Genomic DNA, 15,679 nt, shown 5'->3' on the forward strand with positions numbered 1-15,679 from the left:
AACCCTGTCTCTCTCCCCGGCTCATAAACATGTGCAGGACAAATACGAAGAAAAAGCTGTATGGGAAAAATATGGGAATAGTGTAAGCTGTTCACATATCAATGCATAGATTTAGGCAAAGTCAAACTCTTTTTTAATGACTCTAAAGTTCTTTTGAAGCAAACCATGAACAAAGCCAGCTGTGGAGGCCAGCCTCCAAGAAGGCCTCCAGTAAGCCCACCTCCTGGAAGCACGTCTGCTGGAGTCCCTCCCACATTGTACCTCAGAATACGGCAGAAGCCACAGACAGCACCTCCAAGTAGGTTATGAAAGACTCCCATCTTTGTTGCTGTCTTATCTCTGGGGGAAGCTGGCCGCCATGTTCGGAGCAGCCCTGTGGGGAGGTCCGTGTGGGCCCCCACCCAAGGCCAGCCTTCAGACAACTGCAGTCCGGCCAGCCCCTTGGAGCCAGCTAAGGACAGAGCCTGAGGCAGAACCACCCACTAAAGTGGTCCCAGAACCATGAAACTGTGTGAGATAATAAATGTTCGTTGTTTTAAGACACTAGACTTTTGGGGTCATTTGTTATGCAGCAATAGCTAACTAATACAACAGACTAGAAGATTTTAAATAGAAGAGTAACGAAGGGGCTTACATTTCAAATATGATGACATCATAATTATAAAGCAATAGTCCATCAAACAAGGTGGTTCTGACCCCAGAACATGGTCACTCAGATCAACAGACCAGAAGAGAGAAAGCTGAGATATTTCACACAGAAAACTTTGCCCTTGAGAAAAAAGCACTGCAGCAAATCCGTGGGGGAAAGAAGGAATTATTAATAACAGTACAGAGAATGCTGGTAACTATTTGGGAAAAAAAATGTATGACCGAGGGGATGGATGGGTCTGGTTGAGCAGGACCTCACAGCGTGAAGGCACCGGGCCAAGTGTAGGGGACAGTTTTGCCTCCTGCTGGAGAAAGTGCCTCCGTCACCCAAGATGACGACCCTCTTGTCCACACATCGAGCTGTAAACCTTGGTGATCTCACTCTCCAAATCTGTTCTGGGGCAGTAATCACAGAGGTGACACCATACTAGTTACCATAGTCCAAAACGGCACACAACTCACACGTCCATTAATAGGAGTGATCGGGTGTCACTTCCACCTTCTTAAAGTGTGATATGTTCCCTTTATGATGAAATTAAAAATCATATTTTCTTTTTATTTTTTTGATGTGGACCATTTTTTAAAGTCTTTATTGAATTTGTTACAATATCGCTTCTCTTTTTATGTTCTGGTTTTTTTTTTTTTTTTTTTTTTTGGCCACGAGGCATGTGGGATCTTAGCTCCCCGACCAGGAATCGAACCCACACCCCCTGCCTTGGAAGGCGAAATCTTAACCACTGGACCGCCAGGGAAGTCCCCAAAATCATATTTTCAAAGACTAATCACATCAGAAATGCTCACGATAGAATATTGTGATAAAACAGGACACACAACACATTGCAGTCATTCTAACACCAGTGTGTTCATGGGGATTTTCTTCTACCAGTTTTCTTCTTTGTACTTTTGTGTGTTTTCCAAATTTCCCACAATGAACATGTTATTTTTATCATCATAGAAAGAAACAAGCAGCGTATTTTTAAAAACTGCACCACTCGATAGCAATCTGATGATGAGGACATGTTGAGCCCCTGGTTTCGAGTTTCCCAAACTGACCTGTCATCTGAGGCGTTGGGTCCCCGAAGAGCCTCCTTTCTTGGCACACGAGGGGAGGCGGCTGCCTGTGACAATGGCCTGTCATCAGAATCCCCTGTCCTCATTTCCTCCAGCCTGAGCCAGGAATGCCTTAACCCTTCGCGTTCTGCCTGCAAACACAGCGGGGCTGGGAGGCGAGACCAATAACTCTGTTCTCCCTCCAGCGCCTTCCCCAGGATGGCCCTGGACACAGTGAGAGGTGGGGCCATCCATGAGGCCCCCGGGCATGAGGCTGATGCCTGAGGCTAGGGGGAAAGTCCTGGGACTCTCTGGGGGCAGGGGGCAGGGCCTTGGGCTGGGCTGGGCTATGACTGGACTGGCCTGAACTGGGATATGACGGGGCTGAGCTGGGCTGGGGAGGGAAGCATGGATTCAGGAAACCTGTGAGTGAGCAAAGTATGGAGGAACCTTGTGAACGTATAATCAACTAGGCAATCACTGCAGTGTGTGTGTAACGTCTGGGTTCTCACGTCACGCGAGCAGAGACTGTGGTGCCCAGCTCACAACAAGCACCCCAGCAGGAAGCAGAGCCATCTGTCTCGGACGCGAGGTGTCATGACACCCAGATACCCTTGGGAAATTACCAAATCTTGCCAGGAGTGAGGCTGTCACCCTGGGACCCCCGGGGCCGCTCTGCACCATAAGAGCATCAAGCCAATCCCTAGTGGGTGTCAGGAGACCTCTGTCAGCCTAGGCCCTGCCTGACTCTTCCACATCGCAGCACGCCTAGAAAAATGGTTGTATTGGTTAAGGCCCACGTGGGTACAGGAGGGAGGGGCTGACAGGCAGAGGCCCCACCTGGCCTCACCAGGCTGCAGGCTTCTCTCCTGTGTACCTGCAGGCCCTGGGCCGGGAAGCTTTCCTCTGACCGCTGGCATGAGAGACACCCTCTCATCTCCTCAGGCTCAAGCCCAGACTCAGTCAGGGCCTGTGGCTCCAGAGCCCCACTGAGACCCAGACGTCAGGGACTTCCCACTCCGGGGAGACTGCGAGCCGCCGCTGCTGTATTTGTAGACGACCCCATTTCTTAGCCATCTTTAATGCTCACGACTAATGAAGACAGCAGGGCAGGGAGGCCAAGGCCACAATACGAGGGGACAGATCCTTGGGATCCCACCACCCTGTTACCAGCCTGGCGGGCACCTCTCTGGGCCCCTCCTTTACCACCGAGACTCCTCGCCACCAGGGACCCCAGGTTCTGAAAGTCTTTGCTGAGCAACCCACATTTCTTCATGATGATAACTTTTTCCTACTTGACAGAGAATAAGAGGCACCTGTCAATAACCACAGGGAAGCTGGTACCTGCTGGGTGCTCAGGACGCCCAAGCCCTGAACTGGGGGCCCCGTGTGGCCCCTGAGTCCCCGGCTCAGGCTCCACCGTCCCCCTCTTGCAGATGAAGAAACAGAAGTGGGGGAGCCGCGCCCCCCGCCCCCCGTCAGCCAAACACCACTGGGAGGGGGTAAGCCCAGACTCGCCCCTGCCCTGGGATGCTTCCTGCCATCTGTCCTGACTCAGGGGGTCACAGGAGGCTCCAGGCCAGTGTGGGCTTTCAGAGAGGACAGCCAGGGAAGAGCTGCCACCTCTCTCCTTCCCCCACTGGCCACCCTCCCTCCCGACACTGACAGAGGCTAAAAATAGCCTTCCGTCCCCACGTGGCCGCCCTGCCCAGCCCAGCCCAGCCCAGCCATGTCCCAGCAGGCCCTCCACACCCCTTGGCCGGCTGGGCAGCCCTGCTCTCCAGCCTGAGCTCTGAGACAAGGTCCAGGTGCCGACTGAGAGGTAGGGTCTGGGGGGCAGACGGGAAGGGGAAGTGAGGACCAGGGCTGGGACCAGAAGGGGAGGGTGGGTTCTAGTGGGGCAGCTCAGTGGGCTTGGAGATCACAGCGCTGGGTGCTTTGGAGAGACCCTGCACACTGGCTAGGCCAGGCCCCTCAGCGGGGGCTAGGGGCTCAGCGGGCCTGCTTCCTTCCGGGTCCTGGCTGGGGAAGAGGGCGAGGGTGGGCCGGGGGAGGCTGGACCACACCTCTGACTGCAGCCAGGGCCACCGCATCCAGCCCCTGGCCAGAGCTGGGTTAAGGCCCTTTGGTGTCCTGCCCACTCTTCCCTCCTCTCTCCTGGCCTGGCAGGCGCTGGGTGGAGGCTCTGAGACCCTCTGGAAGCGCCCGCCCCCCTGCTGGAACTGCGGGGCAGCAGGTGTCAGCAGACAACCTGAGGCCCCTCCGGAAGGTGCTGGGCACCCCGGCCCGCTGGTCCCCGGGGCTGCAATACCCGGAGAACGGGGACACAGCAATGAGGGGAATGCGAGGCCTTGGGGGGGGGGGTGGCCGCCTGACTGATCTCCTGCACTCCCCTGGGAGGGAAGGGCCGCCTTCATCCTGGCCAGAGAGACCGCTGGGTCAGGCAGGATGGACCCTGACCAGGGCTCCCTACCAGTCCTGTCTGGGCAGAGCCCAGGCCGGTCCTTGGGCCCCTAGGTGGGTTCCTTGGGTGTTTCCCTGCTCAAGCTCCCACCACAGGCACACCCGCCCCCGGGGCATCGGTAGTGTACGGTTCTCCTTATGGGGCTTTGTCATTTTGATGGCTCTTGGTTGACCCAGTATTTTGCACTGGCCTTCGCTTTGATGGGTCTGAAGCTGCCCCCTGGTGGACAGACAGCTTTTTTGCTGTGTGGTAGCTCGGGGTGAGATCACCTGTGCAGAACTTTTCTTTCTCTGCGGCAGTTTTCTCAGGGCAAAAATATCAGAAGATCATAAAGAAATATGCACATCATTAAATAAGCCCAGAAAAGGATTTGCTGAATCAGGCAATTTGAACGGTGACCGCCCTCCAGAAAGTTTCCTTTGCCTGCTTCTTTACCAACCTATGCCCAGCGACGTGTAACCTGGGGGTTCAGGGCCCAGGCCCCCGAGCCTGGTTCCCCCACGTCTGAGCTCTGTGGTCTTGGACAAGCGACTTGAGCCTTTTTTGCCTCTGTTTCCCCACTTGTAAAAGGGACTCAAACAGCACCCAGCTCTCGGGGTTGCCGCGAGGGCTGAGTGATGAGTATTTGTGCAAAGTTCAGGATGGGCCTGGCACGTGGGGGGGCACCATGACAGCACAAGCTGCTGCGGGGACGTGATCCCTCGGCCCCTTTCACCGCCAGCCTCTTAATCGGCAGATGAGGAAGCTGGGATCAGAGAGGGGCGTGGCTCACCCAAGGTCACCCAGCAAGGTCATGACCAGTGAGGACCTAGGGGGCAGAAACTATTCAAATGCCGATGCTCTCCCCAGCAAGGTGGGATCTGGGAGCAGAGGAGGCCACTTGGGGGTTTGGGGGCCACAGGGATCCCCACGCTCCAGGAGGTCTGTTCTGCATAGCACAGAGGTATGGAGGGGGGCTGAGGCTTGGCTCTCCTGCTGGCCTGCCCTGATCGCTTGACCACGGCTGGGTCTCCCGCCCTGAGCCTCAACCTCCACACTGTAACCTGGGAAAGACACTGCCTGCCCTCCAGGGCTGTGGGCATGGCTTAGGTGAGAGGCTGGGCGAAGCGCTTCACACATAGTTGACGCGCAGACCGACGGTCGGGTGGATGGGTGACTCGGGCCGGCGAGACCGGGCCCGTGGCTGACCGTGCTGGCTCCTCTCCCTAGGAGCCCGTGGGGACGCCCGTCAGCAGGTGGCCGCGCAGTCATGGTGTGGAACGTGGACGACCTGGACTTCCACCTGCCCTCGCACGCCCAGGACATGCTGGACGGCCTGCGGCGGCTGCGCTCCCAGCCCAAGCTGGCGGACGTCACGCTGCTGGTGGGCGGCCGGGAGCTGCCCTGCCACCGGGGGCTCCTGGCACTGAGCAGCCCCTACTTCCACGCCATGTTCGCGGGCGACTTCGCCGAGAGCTTCTCGGCGCGCGTGGAGCTGAGGGACCTGGAGCCAGCCGTGGTGGCGCAGCTGGTGGACTTCGTGTACACGGGCCGGCTGACCATCACCCAGGGCAACGTGGAGGCGCTGACCCGCACGGCCGCGCGCCTCCACTTCCCCGCCGTGCAGAAGGTCTGCGGCCGCTACCTGCAGCAGCAGCTTGACGCCACCAACTGCCTCGGCATCTGTGAGTTTGGGGAGCAGCAGGGGTTGCTGGGAGTGGCTGCCAAGGCCTGGGCCTTCCTGCGGGAGAACTTCGAGGCCGTGGCACAGGAGGATGAGTTTCTGCAGCTGTCCCAGGAGCGGCTGGCCACTTGTCTGGCCGGCGACCTGCTGCAGGTGCAGCCGGAGCAGAGCCGGCTGGAGGCCCTGCTGCGCTGGGTGCGCCACGACCCCCAGGCCCGGGCCACCCACCTGCCCGAGCTGCTCGGCCTGGTGCACCTGGACGCCGTGCCCCGGCCCCGCGTGCAGCAGCTGCTGGCCACGGAGCCGCTGATCCGGGAGTCGGAGGCCTGTCGGGAGGCCCTGTCCCAGGGCCACGAGGGGGTGAGTGACAGGTGGGGAGCGGGGAGAGGAGCTCCAGAGACCCCACCTGCACGGGGACAGACAGTAGGACGGGGGTGTCCCCAAACCTTGCAACTCTGCCTTCCTTGGGCCGGTCACCTGTGAGGGGGTCGCAGTTCATCCCCAAGTACAGGTTGCGCCCCTGTGTGTGCCATACCCTGGACGTGAGGGGAGAGGGACCCCGGAAGTGGTCATTCCCAACCCCTGTCTTGAAGGAGCCCACAGCTTGGTGGGGACAAACCTGGAGACACACCTAAGGCAGCATGAGAAAGGCCAGCGCTGGACTGTGGGCATCCTCAGAGGGTCAGGCAGTCACGGAGAGCTCTCTGGAGGAGGCAGCATCTGAGCTGGGCTTTAGAGAGGGAGGATAGGAGCTTGGCAAGGGGGAAAATAGTACAGGAAGATGGCACAGCTTGAGCCCAGGCAAGGAGCATGGAGAGGCGTGGCAGCCGGCCACCACCTGCCCCTTAGGAAGCTGCTCAAGCGTTTATCGGGTGCAGCTTCCTATCTGTGCTGGAGGCGGGCCTGGTGGGCGGACAGGCCCTGAGGAGGCGACGGGCCAGGGGAGCCGACGTCTGCCCACTGCCAGGCAGCCTTGCTCGGAAGGACCTCGTAGGAGCCCCGTCAGGGGACAAAGACGTGGCTCAGGCCAGTGGGGGGGTGTGTGTGGCGGCAAATACTAACCGCTGCCCCGCCGGGCCCCGCCAGGCACGGAGGGCGGCCTCGTGCTGGAGCCAGCTAGGAGCCCCGCCCACTAGGCGGTCACCCTGTGACTGCGGGTGGTGGGAGGGCGGGTCTTAGAGGCAGTGGGACCCCGGGATCTGGGAGCTCTGGGCAGTGGCTACTTACCCACCCAGGCAGGAGCATCCCAGCATTTCCCGCTGGGCCATCCCAGCGCGACCTGCCACAGGCTGGGCTCCTGGTGGGGAGGGGAGCTTGGGTGGGGAGCTGGGGAAACGTACGGGCCTTGGTTCTGAAGGCGTGTGAGGGCCGCTGGAAGGGAGCAGGTCTCACGCGCAGGCACACCAGGACCTGCTGCCCGCCCCTCCCGGTCCTGAGCGCCTCTTACCATCGCCGGCCCGCGGCAAGCACGGCGTGTGGACGTGTGCGTGTGAGTGCACACCCACGCACAAACGCGCCCGGGCATGCACGCACCGAAGCTCGCCCCGCCCTGGCACGGGGCCACGCGGAGGACCCACGGCTGCCCCCAAACGCCCAGGCCACCAGCCGCCTCAGAAGCCACCTTGGCGGCCTGCCAGCGCCCGGGTGCCTCTGACCCCGCCCTCCCGGCCCCGCAGGCGCTGCTCGGGCTCCCGCAGGAGCTGGAGGAAGTTCTGGTGGTGGTCGGCGGGCGGGCGCTGGAGGACGAGGAGGAGGAGGGGGGCGCCCAGGAGCTGGCCCCCCGCCCCGGGAACTTCGCCTTCTACGACACCAGGGCCAGTGAGTACCCGTCCCCGCGCCCAGGGCACCGGCCCTGTTGTCCTCGCGCCCTGACACGGGCTGCCCAGAGAGCGGGGCACCCACCGTCCTCGCGGGGGCGGGATGGGGGCTGCAGAGGAAACCGGGGCCCCCGCAGGGGAGGGGGGCTGATCGTGGGGGGCGCTGCGGCCCCCTCTCCCTCCAGCCACAGCCCTAGCTTTGGGCCCCGGGGCCCTGGGTAAAGGGTCCTACCGCCCAGACGGCACAGCGTGGGAAGGTGGCCGCTGGCCGGAGTGGGAGGGCGGCCTGACCGCTGCTTCCTCTTGGCACCCCTGCCCTGTGCGCCCAGTGGAACCAAGTCCCAGGGGGCGGACAGAGGGCCGGGGTTGCAGGCAGCCTGGGGAGGGAGAGGTCAGGCTCTGGGTCGGCCCAGTGGGGCTCTGATTCCGGCCTTTGAGCGGGTCACTCCACCTCCTTGAGCCTCGGTTTCCTCATCTGTGAGATGGCCTTTGTCACAAGGAGCCAGTGGGAAGAGGAGCCAGGCCTGCCGTCTGGATGGGGCCTCTCCTGCCCGGGAGCCCCATTGCATTCCCCCTCCCACAGGAAAGCAGGGTTGAGAGGGCAGCAGGACGGTGGAGGGGCCACACTGGCCACAGGAAGCTCCTTGGAAAGCACTGAGGAGCTGGCCGCTGTCCTGGGGCCGCTCGGCAGGTGGCCACCACCCCCATGGCGTCAGCGGCTGGCGGGCTCCAGGAAGTCCGAGGCCGGCTGTCCCAGGTCAGGGGCTGACGAGAAGGGATTTGGGGGCTGACGTCAGGAGCTGAGCCCGGGAGCAGCTGTCCCCCAGACCCCGAGGGCAGGGGGCAGGCGGGCACTGGCAGGCAAAGGTCTGGTGACCGCTGGGCAGTCCCCACCCTGGGGTGACACAGACATGAGTCAGGGGGACACACAGTCCCTGCCCAGCGAGCAGGCACCGAGTGAAGCCTGGGGTTTCACATGTCCTGAAAACTGTCGTAAACAGTAAACAAAGTCCTCCCAGGGACATCCCCAAGGCCCAGGTCTCTCCCACAGCCTCCCACAAGCACCCAAAGTGTGTCCATTATAGGACTTAACCATTCCCACAGTTATTGCCTCATTTTGGTTTTTTCAAAGCGCTTTCTCATCTCTTGCTTCAGTTTACCTCATGTAGCTTCGTGAAGGCAGGTCCAGCGTGGGTGCATTACCCCATCCCTCACATTAGGGACCGTACTTTTAACAGCAGCTGCTATCTGACAGACGAGTCTCCTGTAGTCCCCACACCTCCGAGAGATGGGAATTAGCCCCATTCTACAGATGAGGAAACTGAGGCTGGGGTTTATCCAAGGCCACACCGCTGGTGCAGAAGAGCTGGGATTTGGACCCGCTCTGCCTGCTACATGGCCGTGTCTGATCCCCTCCACGCTGCCCTTGGGCATGGAAGGTGCTCAGGATGAATGAACGGATGAGAAATGAGTGAATGAATGATGCTTGTGTCATAACCCACCTGTGGCTAGTGGTCAGGCCCCTTAACCCATTCCCCCATCTGACTGAGGTGGGACCTGACTCAGGCCCAAAAGGTCCATCGGGGGTCAGTGGGATCAGCTGCAGGGTCAGGGTGAGACTTGGCCTCTGGAGCCTGGGCCACTTCTCGGCACACCCTGGGTGGAGTCAGGTGTCCAGTCTGGGTGCCGGGCTCTGAGGGCGGCGTGGGGCACCAGGGGTCTCCAGGAGCCAAGCCTGATGCACACGCAGCACCTGGGGCCACATCGAGCCCCACCCCATCGGGTGTCCTCACCCACCTCTGCCTCCAGCTGAGTCCCGCCCCTCGGCCCTCCCCACCGGTGAGGGGACATTTCTGCACCCCTAGAGCGGGGAGGAGAGGCCCCTGCAGTGAGCCCAGCCACCCTGACCTCTCTCTCTTCTTGCCAGAGAGGTGGATGGCGCTCCCAGACTTCCCTGACTACCACAAGTGGGGCTTCTCTCTGGCGGCGCTGAACAACGATGTCTACGTGACAGGTGGGCAGGCGGCGCTCCCCACCTTGAGCCAGGCTCCCAGCAGCTTAATCCACAGGGCACATCTGACCCCTGAACGTAATGCCCGTGAGAACCAACCCTCGCCCTCCACTCAGTGGGATCCCTGCCCCTTTAGTCAAGACTCTTCTAGACCTTTCCATCGTGTGAAAACAAGGACATTTAAAATCCACACGAGGGTGCAGGGAACCGTCCTGTGTTCTGTCCTACAGCCAGGGCCTCCTCAGAAGGAACTGTGTGATGGAGGGTGCCGGGGTCAGTCTTCTGTTTTATATCTTAGAAGTTGGGGGGTCCTTGTAAGGTTTGATTGAGAAAAAAGCTTCCACTGGTGGAGGTGCGAAACCACTGATCTGGTCCCGCTTGTTTCTGGGGTGTGGAGGGACCTGTCCAAGTCACACGGTGAGACTGCGCCACCACAGTCACCCCCCGCCCAGTGTCCAGCAGGACGGAGGCCCGGCGTGGGGGGAAGGGGCCGGGCCCTGGTGCTCAGCCCCTGCCAGCCCGGAGAGCCCAGGCTGGCGGGCGCCCGAGTGGACAGAGCCTCTCCCGGCAGGGGGCTCTCGGGGCACCAAGACGGACACCTGGTCCACGACGCAGGCCTGGTGCTTCCCGCTGAGGGAGGCAGCCTGGAGGCCTGTGGCGCCCATGCTGAAGGCCCGCACGAACCACGCCAGCGCGGCGCTCAACGGGGAGATCTACGCCATTGGCGGTGAGGCTCCCTCCCCCCGCCTCCTGCCTCCTTCCGGCCCTCCTCACCCTCTGCCGCCGGGCAGCCTCTCGACCCCACACCTGGGCCACCTGCTCCCTGGGCATCGGGGTGAGGCTCAGAGGCGAGCCTTGGTAGCCGGCCCCAGGGTGATTCAATGCTCTCCAGGGACGCAAGAACAGGACAAGGAGTCAGTCCCCAAAAGGGACCCATGAGGAGCTGGGGCCTCGAGCTGCCAGCAGGGACGACCACTCCCATCCCAGAAACTTGGGCTCAGCCCTCAGCTTGGGGTCACCTCCTCGGTGACGTCCCTGGGGTGAGGGGACCCACCGTGCCTCCTTTTGCTGTCACCTTTGCCCACACCACGTCCTCAGCCTGAGCCCAGGGCCCACCTTATCCCCCTTACACCCCAGAGCTGCTGCAAGGAGATGCTAATGGTTAGATGAGTATTGAGACATGAGATGCGTGTGGGAGGAGGTGACAAGCTGGCCCTGAGGCCATCCTAGGTGCCCCACCTGTCCTGGCCGGCCCCCTTGCCCTCAGTGGCTGCCGTATCCCTGGCCCGAGGGTAGAGGGCACGCGGCGTAGGGCCCAGGGCAGCTCAGGGTCCCCAGGCTCTCAGAGCCCAAGGTGGGCTCCAGGGAGAGCAGGGAGCCCTCCCACCCACGGCTGGTCTATGTCATTGTCGCATCCAGGGCGGAGGTGCTGCCTAAAGCTCCCTCCACACTGACTTCCTCTCTCCCACGGAAGGACCCCACCATGTGAGGGGCCGGGGGGTGGTGGCCTCCTGGGGGCCCCGCGGGCACCTCTCCAAGCGCCCTGGGCTCTGAAGGGTTCAGAGAGGCTGGGCTTCACCGTGAGGCCCCATTACCCACTCTGGAGTCGGGCAGTCCTGGGTCCAGGTGCCACCCTCATGCCACTTCTTGGAGGTGAGGCCTTGGGCAAACACCCTCACCTCTCCGAGCCCCAGCTTCGCTCTCTGTAAAATGAGGATAAGCCACCTGCCTCTCAAGGCCGTGCCCTTCTTCTCTTGCCCTTCCCCTCCTGGGCACCCGGAGTGGTCCCTGCGGCCTCTACAGAGCCCCAGACCCTACGTTTCCAGGACCCTTCCCTCATCCTAGCCCCCTGCAGCCCTGACGCCTCCACCCCTTCCCCCTGCAGGCACCACTCTGGACGTTGTAGAGGTGGAGAGCTACGACCCCTACACAGACACCTGGACGCCCATCAGCCCAGCCCTCAAGTACGTCAGCAACTTCTCGGCGGCCGGCTGCCAGGGCCGGCTCTACCTGGTGGGCTCCAGCGCCTGCAAGTACAACGCCCTGGCTCTGCAGTGCTACAATCCCGTCACAGGTCGGGGAGACGGGGCATGGGGCACAGGGGGGGGCCGGGGCCGGGCCGCCAGTCCCTCCCAGCGTGGCTGAGGGGTAGGTGGGACCCGGGGGCAGGGCACAGGTGGGATCCCACCTCAGTGAGTGGGAGGGTGGAGGCCCCAGGGGTAGGTGAGGCCGAGGGGGGCAGGGAGCGGGCCGCCACGGCCCCATCAGTGGCGGATGGGACAGTCGAGGAAGGCAGGGGACCAAGGGGCAGGGGACAAAGGGGGTCACCAGCTCAGAGCCACAGCTCCATCCCAGCCTGGAGGTATAGGGGGCTGGGGGCAGAGTGCCCAGGGCGGGGGACAGGGAAGCCCAGCCCCGGGACTGAAAGCTGCTGCATCTGCCTGGAACTGGCCTCCTGGGGAGGAGCAGTGGCCCGGACCCCCAAGGCACAGTGGGCGCCAGCTTGGGTTCTAGACTCTGTGCCAGGCTTTGGGCCCCCCTCGGGAGCCCTGGCTGCACGGCTGCCCGGTGACCCGGGCTGGGGCGTGTCCCCGCAGACGCGTGGAGCGTGATTGCCTCGCCCTTCCTCCCCAAGTACTTGTCCTCGCCGCGCTGCGCCGCGCTGCACGGGGCGCTCTACCTGGTGGGGGACAATACCAAGAAGGTCTACGTGTACGACCCCGGGGCCAACCTGTGGCAGAAGGTGAGCCAGCCTCACCTCCCAGGGCGACCCCACCTGGACCCCCGACCCTGCAGAGAGCAGGCCTGGGGACGGTGGGGTCTGGGGGTGTCGCCGCCGGGGGAGGTGGGGACAGTGAATGGAGACACAGGAGCCCAGAGCCCCCCGGAGGAAGGGTGCGCCGGGGGCCTCGGGCTGCTGGTCACGGAGGACGCTCTGCCCCCAGCCCACAGCGCCTGTCCTCCTCCTCAGGGGGCAAACCCGGGCTCAGCCGAGGGGGGGGGGGCGGTTACTCAGGGACCTGTGGACTCAGAGACAGCGCTTCCTTCTTGGTGTCGGCCGGGCCCGAGGGGGAGTGAGTCTCCCGGCCCTGGGGGTGGTCAAGCCAGGGAGGGGATTCCTGAGCTGTGGAAGCGGGGAGCAGCCAGTCCTAGGCACCCCATTCCCCCCACCCCCATTGCCGCTACTCCCTCCCTCCTCCATCAGGTCCAGGGGACGGGGCGGTGGGTGGACCTCTGGGGGCAACGGAGCCCTGGCCTTCCTCCCTGTTTCTTCCCGAGAAGGAGGAGGGACAGTGCCCGGAGCCCGTGGTGGCCTCAGCAGTAGCTGAGGGCCAGCAGGGCAACAGCAAGGCCTCTGTGTCTGTGACCCTGCTGGCCGCAGCTGTCCCCTGGCATCAGCGCTCTGCTGACCGGAGGCCCCCGTTACAGCGGCGGAACAGCTGCAGGGAGGACCCTGCCAGGCTGACGCCTTCTTCCCGGGTCCCGTCGGCCGGGCCCGTCCCAGCCCACAGCGTGGTTCTGGGTTGGGTCCCAGCTGGGTGGGGCTCCACTTGGTCCTTCCCAGGCCTGGGGGTTTGCCACCCGTTACTGTCTTCACCTGGAGACCTCTCTCCTCCTGCCCTCCCAGGCTCTTCCCACATCTTTAGCCCTCACCCCGCAGCCCCCATCCAGGGCACCCCTGAGGCTACGGGCCGAGGCAAGGGGTGCAGGGGCAGAGCGATGGGTCCCATGGGGCACCTGTCAGGGCTGAGGCCACATCTGTTCCCTCCGAGAGAGAACAGCCGAGAATCAGAAGTGCAGCCCAGCCGTCACCCTGGGAGGGAGCCCTGGGGTCAGGCCTCCACATCTCCCACCCCCTTTGACTTCCCAGCTTCGGATGTGAGCAAAGTCAGGCCTGAGAGAAAGAGGGGGCTGGAAACGTCATCCTGGGAGACGTAGGGTGGAGAGGGGAGCAGTGGGGTCTCTCCACTGAAGGGAGAGTCTGAGGGGCCCTGGAGGGGCAGCCGGGGTGAGGTCCCAGGCAGCAGGTGTGCTGGTGCCCTGGATGGGGTGCGGGCCGTCCTCTCTGCATGTCCCCCCGTCCCACCCCGAGGGCACCGTCGCCACCACCCTCCAGTCGCCCGCTGGACGCTGACCGAGGACCGTCCGCAGGTGCAGTCCCTGCACAGCCTGCACGAGAACGGGGCGCTGGTGCCGCTGGGGGACACGCTGTACATGACGGGCGGCCGCTGGCAGGGCATGGGCGGCGACTACCACGTGGAGATGGAGGCCTACGACCCCGGCCGCGACGCCTGGACCCGCCATGGCGCCCTGCCCCGCCTCTGGCTCTACCACGGGGCCTCTGCCGTCTTCCTGGACGTCTCCAAGTGGACCCAGCCCTTCGGGCCCACCCAGGAGCCCTGAGCTGCCCCTCGGCACACCTGGAGCAGGCCCGGCTGAGCCCCCGCCCCAGAGGACGGCCCCCTTTCACTGTGGTTTGTGAACCAAAGTGTCGCCGTCCCCTCCAGGGCTTGGGCTGGGTTCAGGCCACCAGGGGACGTCAGAGGACACAGCCTTGGTCTCCGCAGCCACCACGCCAAACTCTGAGCTGACCAGCGGGAAGGGCTGGGCTTCTGGAAGCCTGTATGGGTGGGAGAAGCAGCTCTCCTGCCCGGGGGGTGTCTGAGACCTCAGAGGAAGGAGCCCAGGGCCGGGGGAGCCTTGAGAGAATTCCCGTGCTCTCTGAATACTGGCCGCTCCTGGCTGTGTGTCCCACCGGTGGCTTTTGGAGGACCTGCACGGGTGAGGGTGACACGGAGGCCCAGGAAGCGGAGGCTGTTGCAGAGGGTGGACAGCACAGAGCAAAGGGCCTGAGGTGGGGTCAGCGCCCAGCCCTGGGGGGCCTGCTTCTGCCTGTCCCACAGCTGTGTGACCACGGCCAGCAGCCGACCCTCTCTGGGCCTCAGGCACATGGGGCTGCCTCGGGTGGGCTGTCTGCTCTCCCTGCCCCAAGCCTTACGTTGGCACCCTGTTTCCAAAGACTGCCTCTGGGGACAAAGGAGACCCAGCTTTTTCTGTGTCAGCCCCAGGAGGGCAGCACTCACAGAGGCTGGAGGGAAGGGGGTGGGGCATGGGGGGAGGGAGAGAGGGTCCTTCCACCTGCCTGGGGGCTGGGGGGAGAGAGGGCAGCAGGGCTTCCCAGGGAGGTGAGCAGGACGAGCCAGGATTCCCCCTGTCTCTCGGGGTGGTTTGCTTCAAAACAAAGGCTCTTCATCAGAATGAAGGTCCCCAGACGGGGGCCCACAGGGGCGGGGGTCCTGCAGGGACTTCGGGGGGGTGGCCCTTGGGCACTTTGGTGGCTTGCCCCCAGGCGGCCTCCTGAGCGAGGAAGACCAGCATTTGGAGTGACTCAGGTGGCTCGCGCCTGCCCAGAGCCCCCCGACTTGGACTGGGTCCCCTCGTGGGGCTGGCTCGGCCTCCCTGCTCCTTCTCACTCATCCTGAACAAGGCATCAAGTTTGTAGCCAAGGGGATGATGAAGGAATCTCACTGGGTGCTCAGTGGGCCTCCCCCTTTGACACAGGCTCCGTCAGGGGACACAGGACTACAGATGGGGAGTTCTGGGTCCGGCCTGGCACCGACCAGCTGAGGCCTCGGGTACCTCCCGTCCCCCTCCGGACCCGGGTTTCCTGTCCAGGACCAGCCCACAGGCTCCTCTGTGAAGGGATCAGGGACCAGAGGGGCCTCTGACATCTCTGGTTCTGAGGAAGGAATCCCTGGTCCCTCCAGCTTCTATGGATCCAGATCCACTTTGCTCCCAGACCTGAGCCCTCACACCCATGTCTTATGGGAGAATTGAGTTGGCCCCAGGGCCCAGACAGAGTGGGACCTGCTGAGTGTCTGCTCTCTGCACCTGAGGACACGTGGTGGGCTGGTGGCCTGGGTGAAAATGAGGATGAAGGTTTCTGGGATCCTTGAATCTCTCCGTAAGAAAATCTTCTGAATTTTCAATCCAAACAGTGATTGAAAGTGCTGCTTCAAAACAAA

The 15,679-nt window shown here is 62.7% G+C and overlaps 1 protein-coding gene across 3 annotated transcripts; it reads left to right on the plus strand.

Annotated features, from left to right (window-relative positions):
* The first annotated feature begins 3,399 nt into the window (after window positions 1-3,399).
* On the plus strand, window positions 3,400-15,679 carry KLHL30 (kelch like family member 30). 3 transcript variants are annotated; one of them, XM_059929064.1, is made up of 8 exons: window positions 3,405-3,520; window positions 5,372-6,185; window positions 7,502-7,643; window positions 9,570-9,656; window positions 10,225-10,380; window positions 11,539-11,727; window positions 12,251-12,396; window positions 13,806-14,152. In XM_059929064.1, exons 2-8 carry the CDS (start codon window positions 5,412-5,414, stop codon window positions 14,055-14,057), a joined length of 1,746 nt encoding a protein of 581 aa, XP_059785047.1. In that variant the 5' UTR covers window positions 3,405-3,520; window positions 5,372-5,411; the 3' UTR covers window positions 14,058-14,152. The 3 variants fall into 3 exon arrangements, with proteins under 3 accessions (XP_059785048.1, XP_059785047.1, XP_059785046.1); XM_059929063.1 differs by lacking the exon at window positions 12,251-12,396 and having other exon boundaries at window positions 13,806-15,679; XM_059929065.1 differs by lacking the exons at window positions 10,225-10,380; window positions 12,251-12,396 and having other exon boundaries at window positions 3,400-3,520; window positions 13,806-15,679.

The sequence above is a fragment of the Balaenoptera ricei genome, chromosome 7 (genome assembly GCF_028023285.1).
Source record: "Balaenoptera ricei isolate mBalRic1 chromosome 7, mBalRic1.hap2, whole genome shotgun sequence".
NCBI lineage: Eukaryota > Metazoa > Chordata > Mammalia > Artiodactyla > Balaenopteridae > Balaenoptera > Balaenoptera ricei.

Bases quoted from the DNA above. Each gene is read 5' to 3' on its own strand.
- KLHL30 (XM_059929063.1), top strand. From the start codon at position 5,412: ATGGTGTGGAACGTGGACGACCTGGACTTCCACCTGCCCTCGCACGCC. The intron at 6,186-7,501 runs GTGAGTGACAGG...CCGGCCCCGCAG, and splicing joins TGTCCCAGGGCCACGAGGGG to GCGCTGCTCGGGCTCCCGCA. The intron at 11,728-13,805 runs GTCGGGGAGACG...GACCGTCCGCAG, and splicing joins GTGCTACAATCCCGTCACAG to GTGCAGTCCCTGCACAGCCT.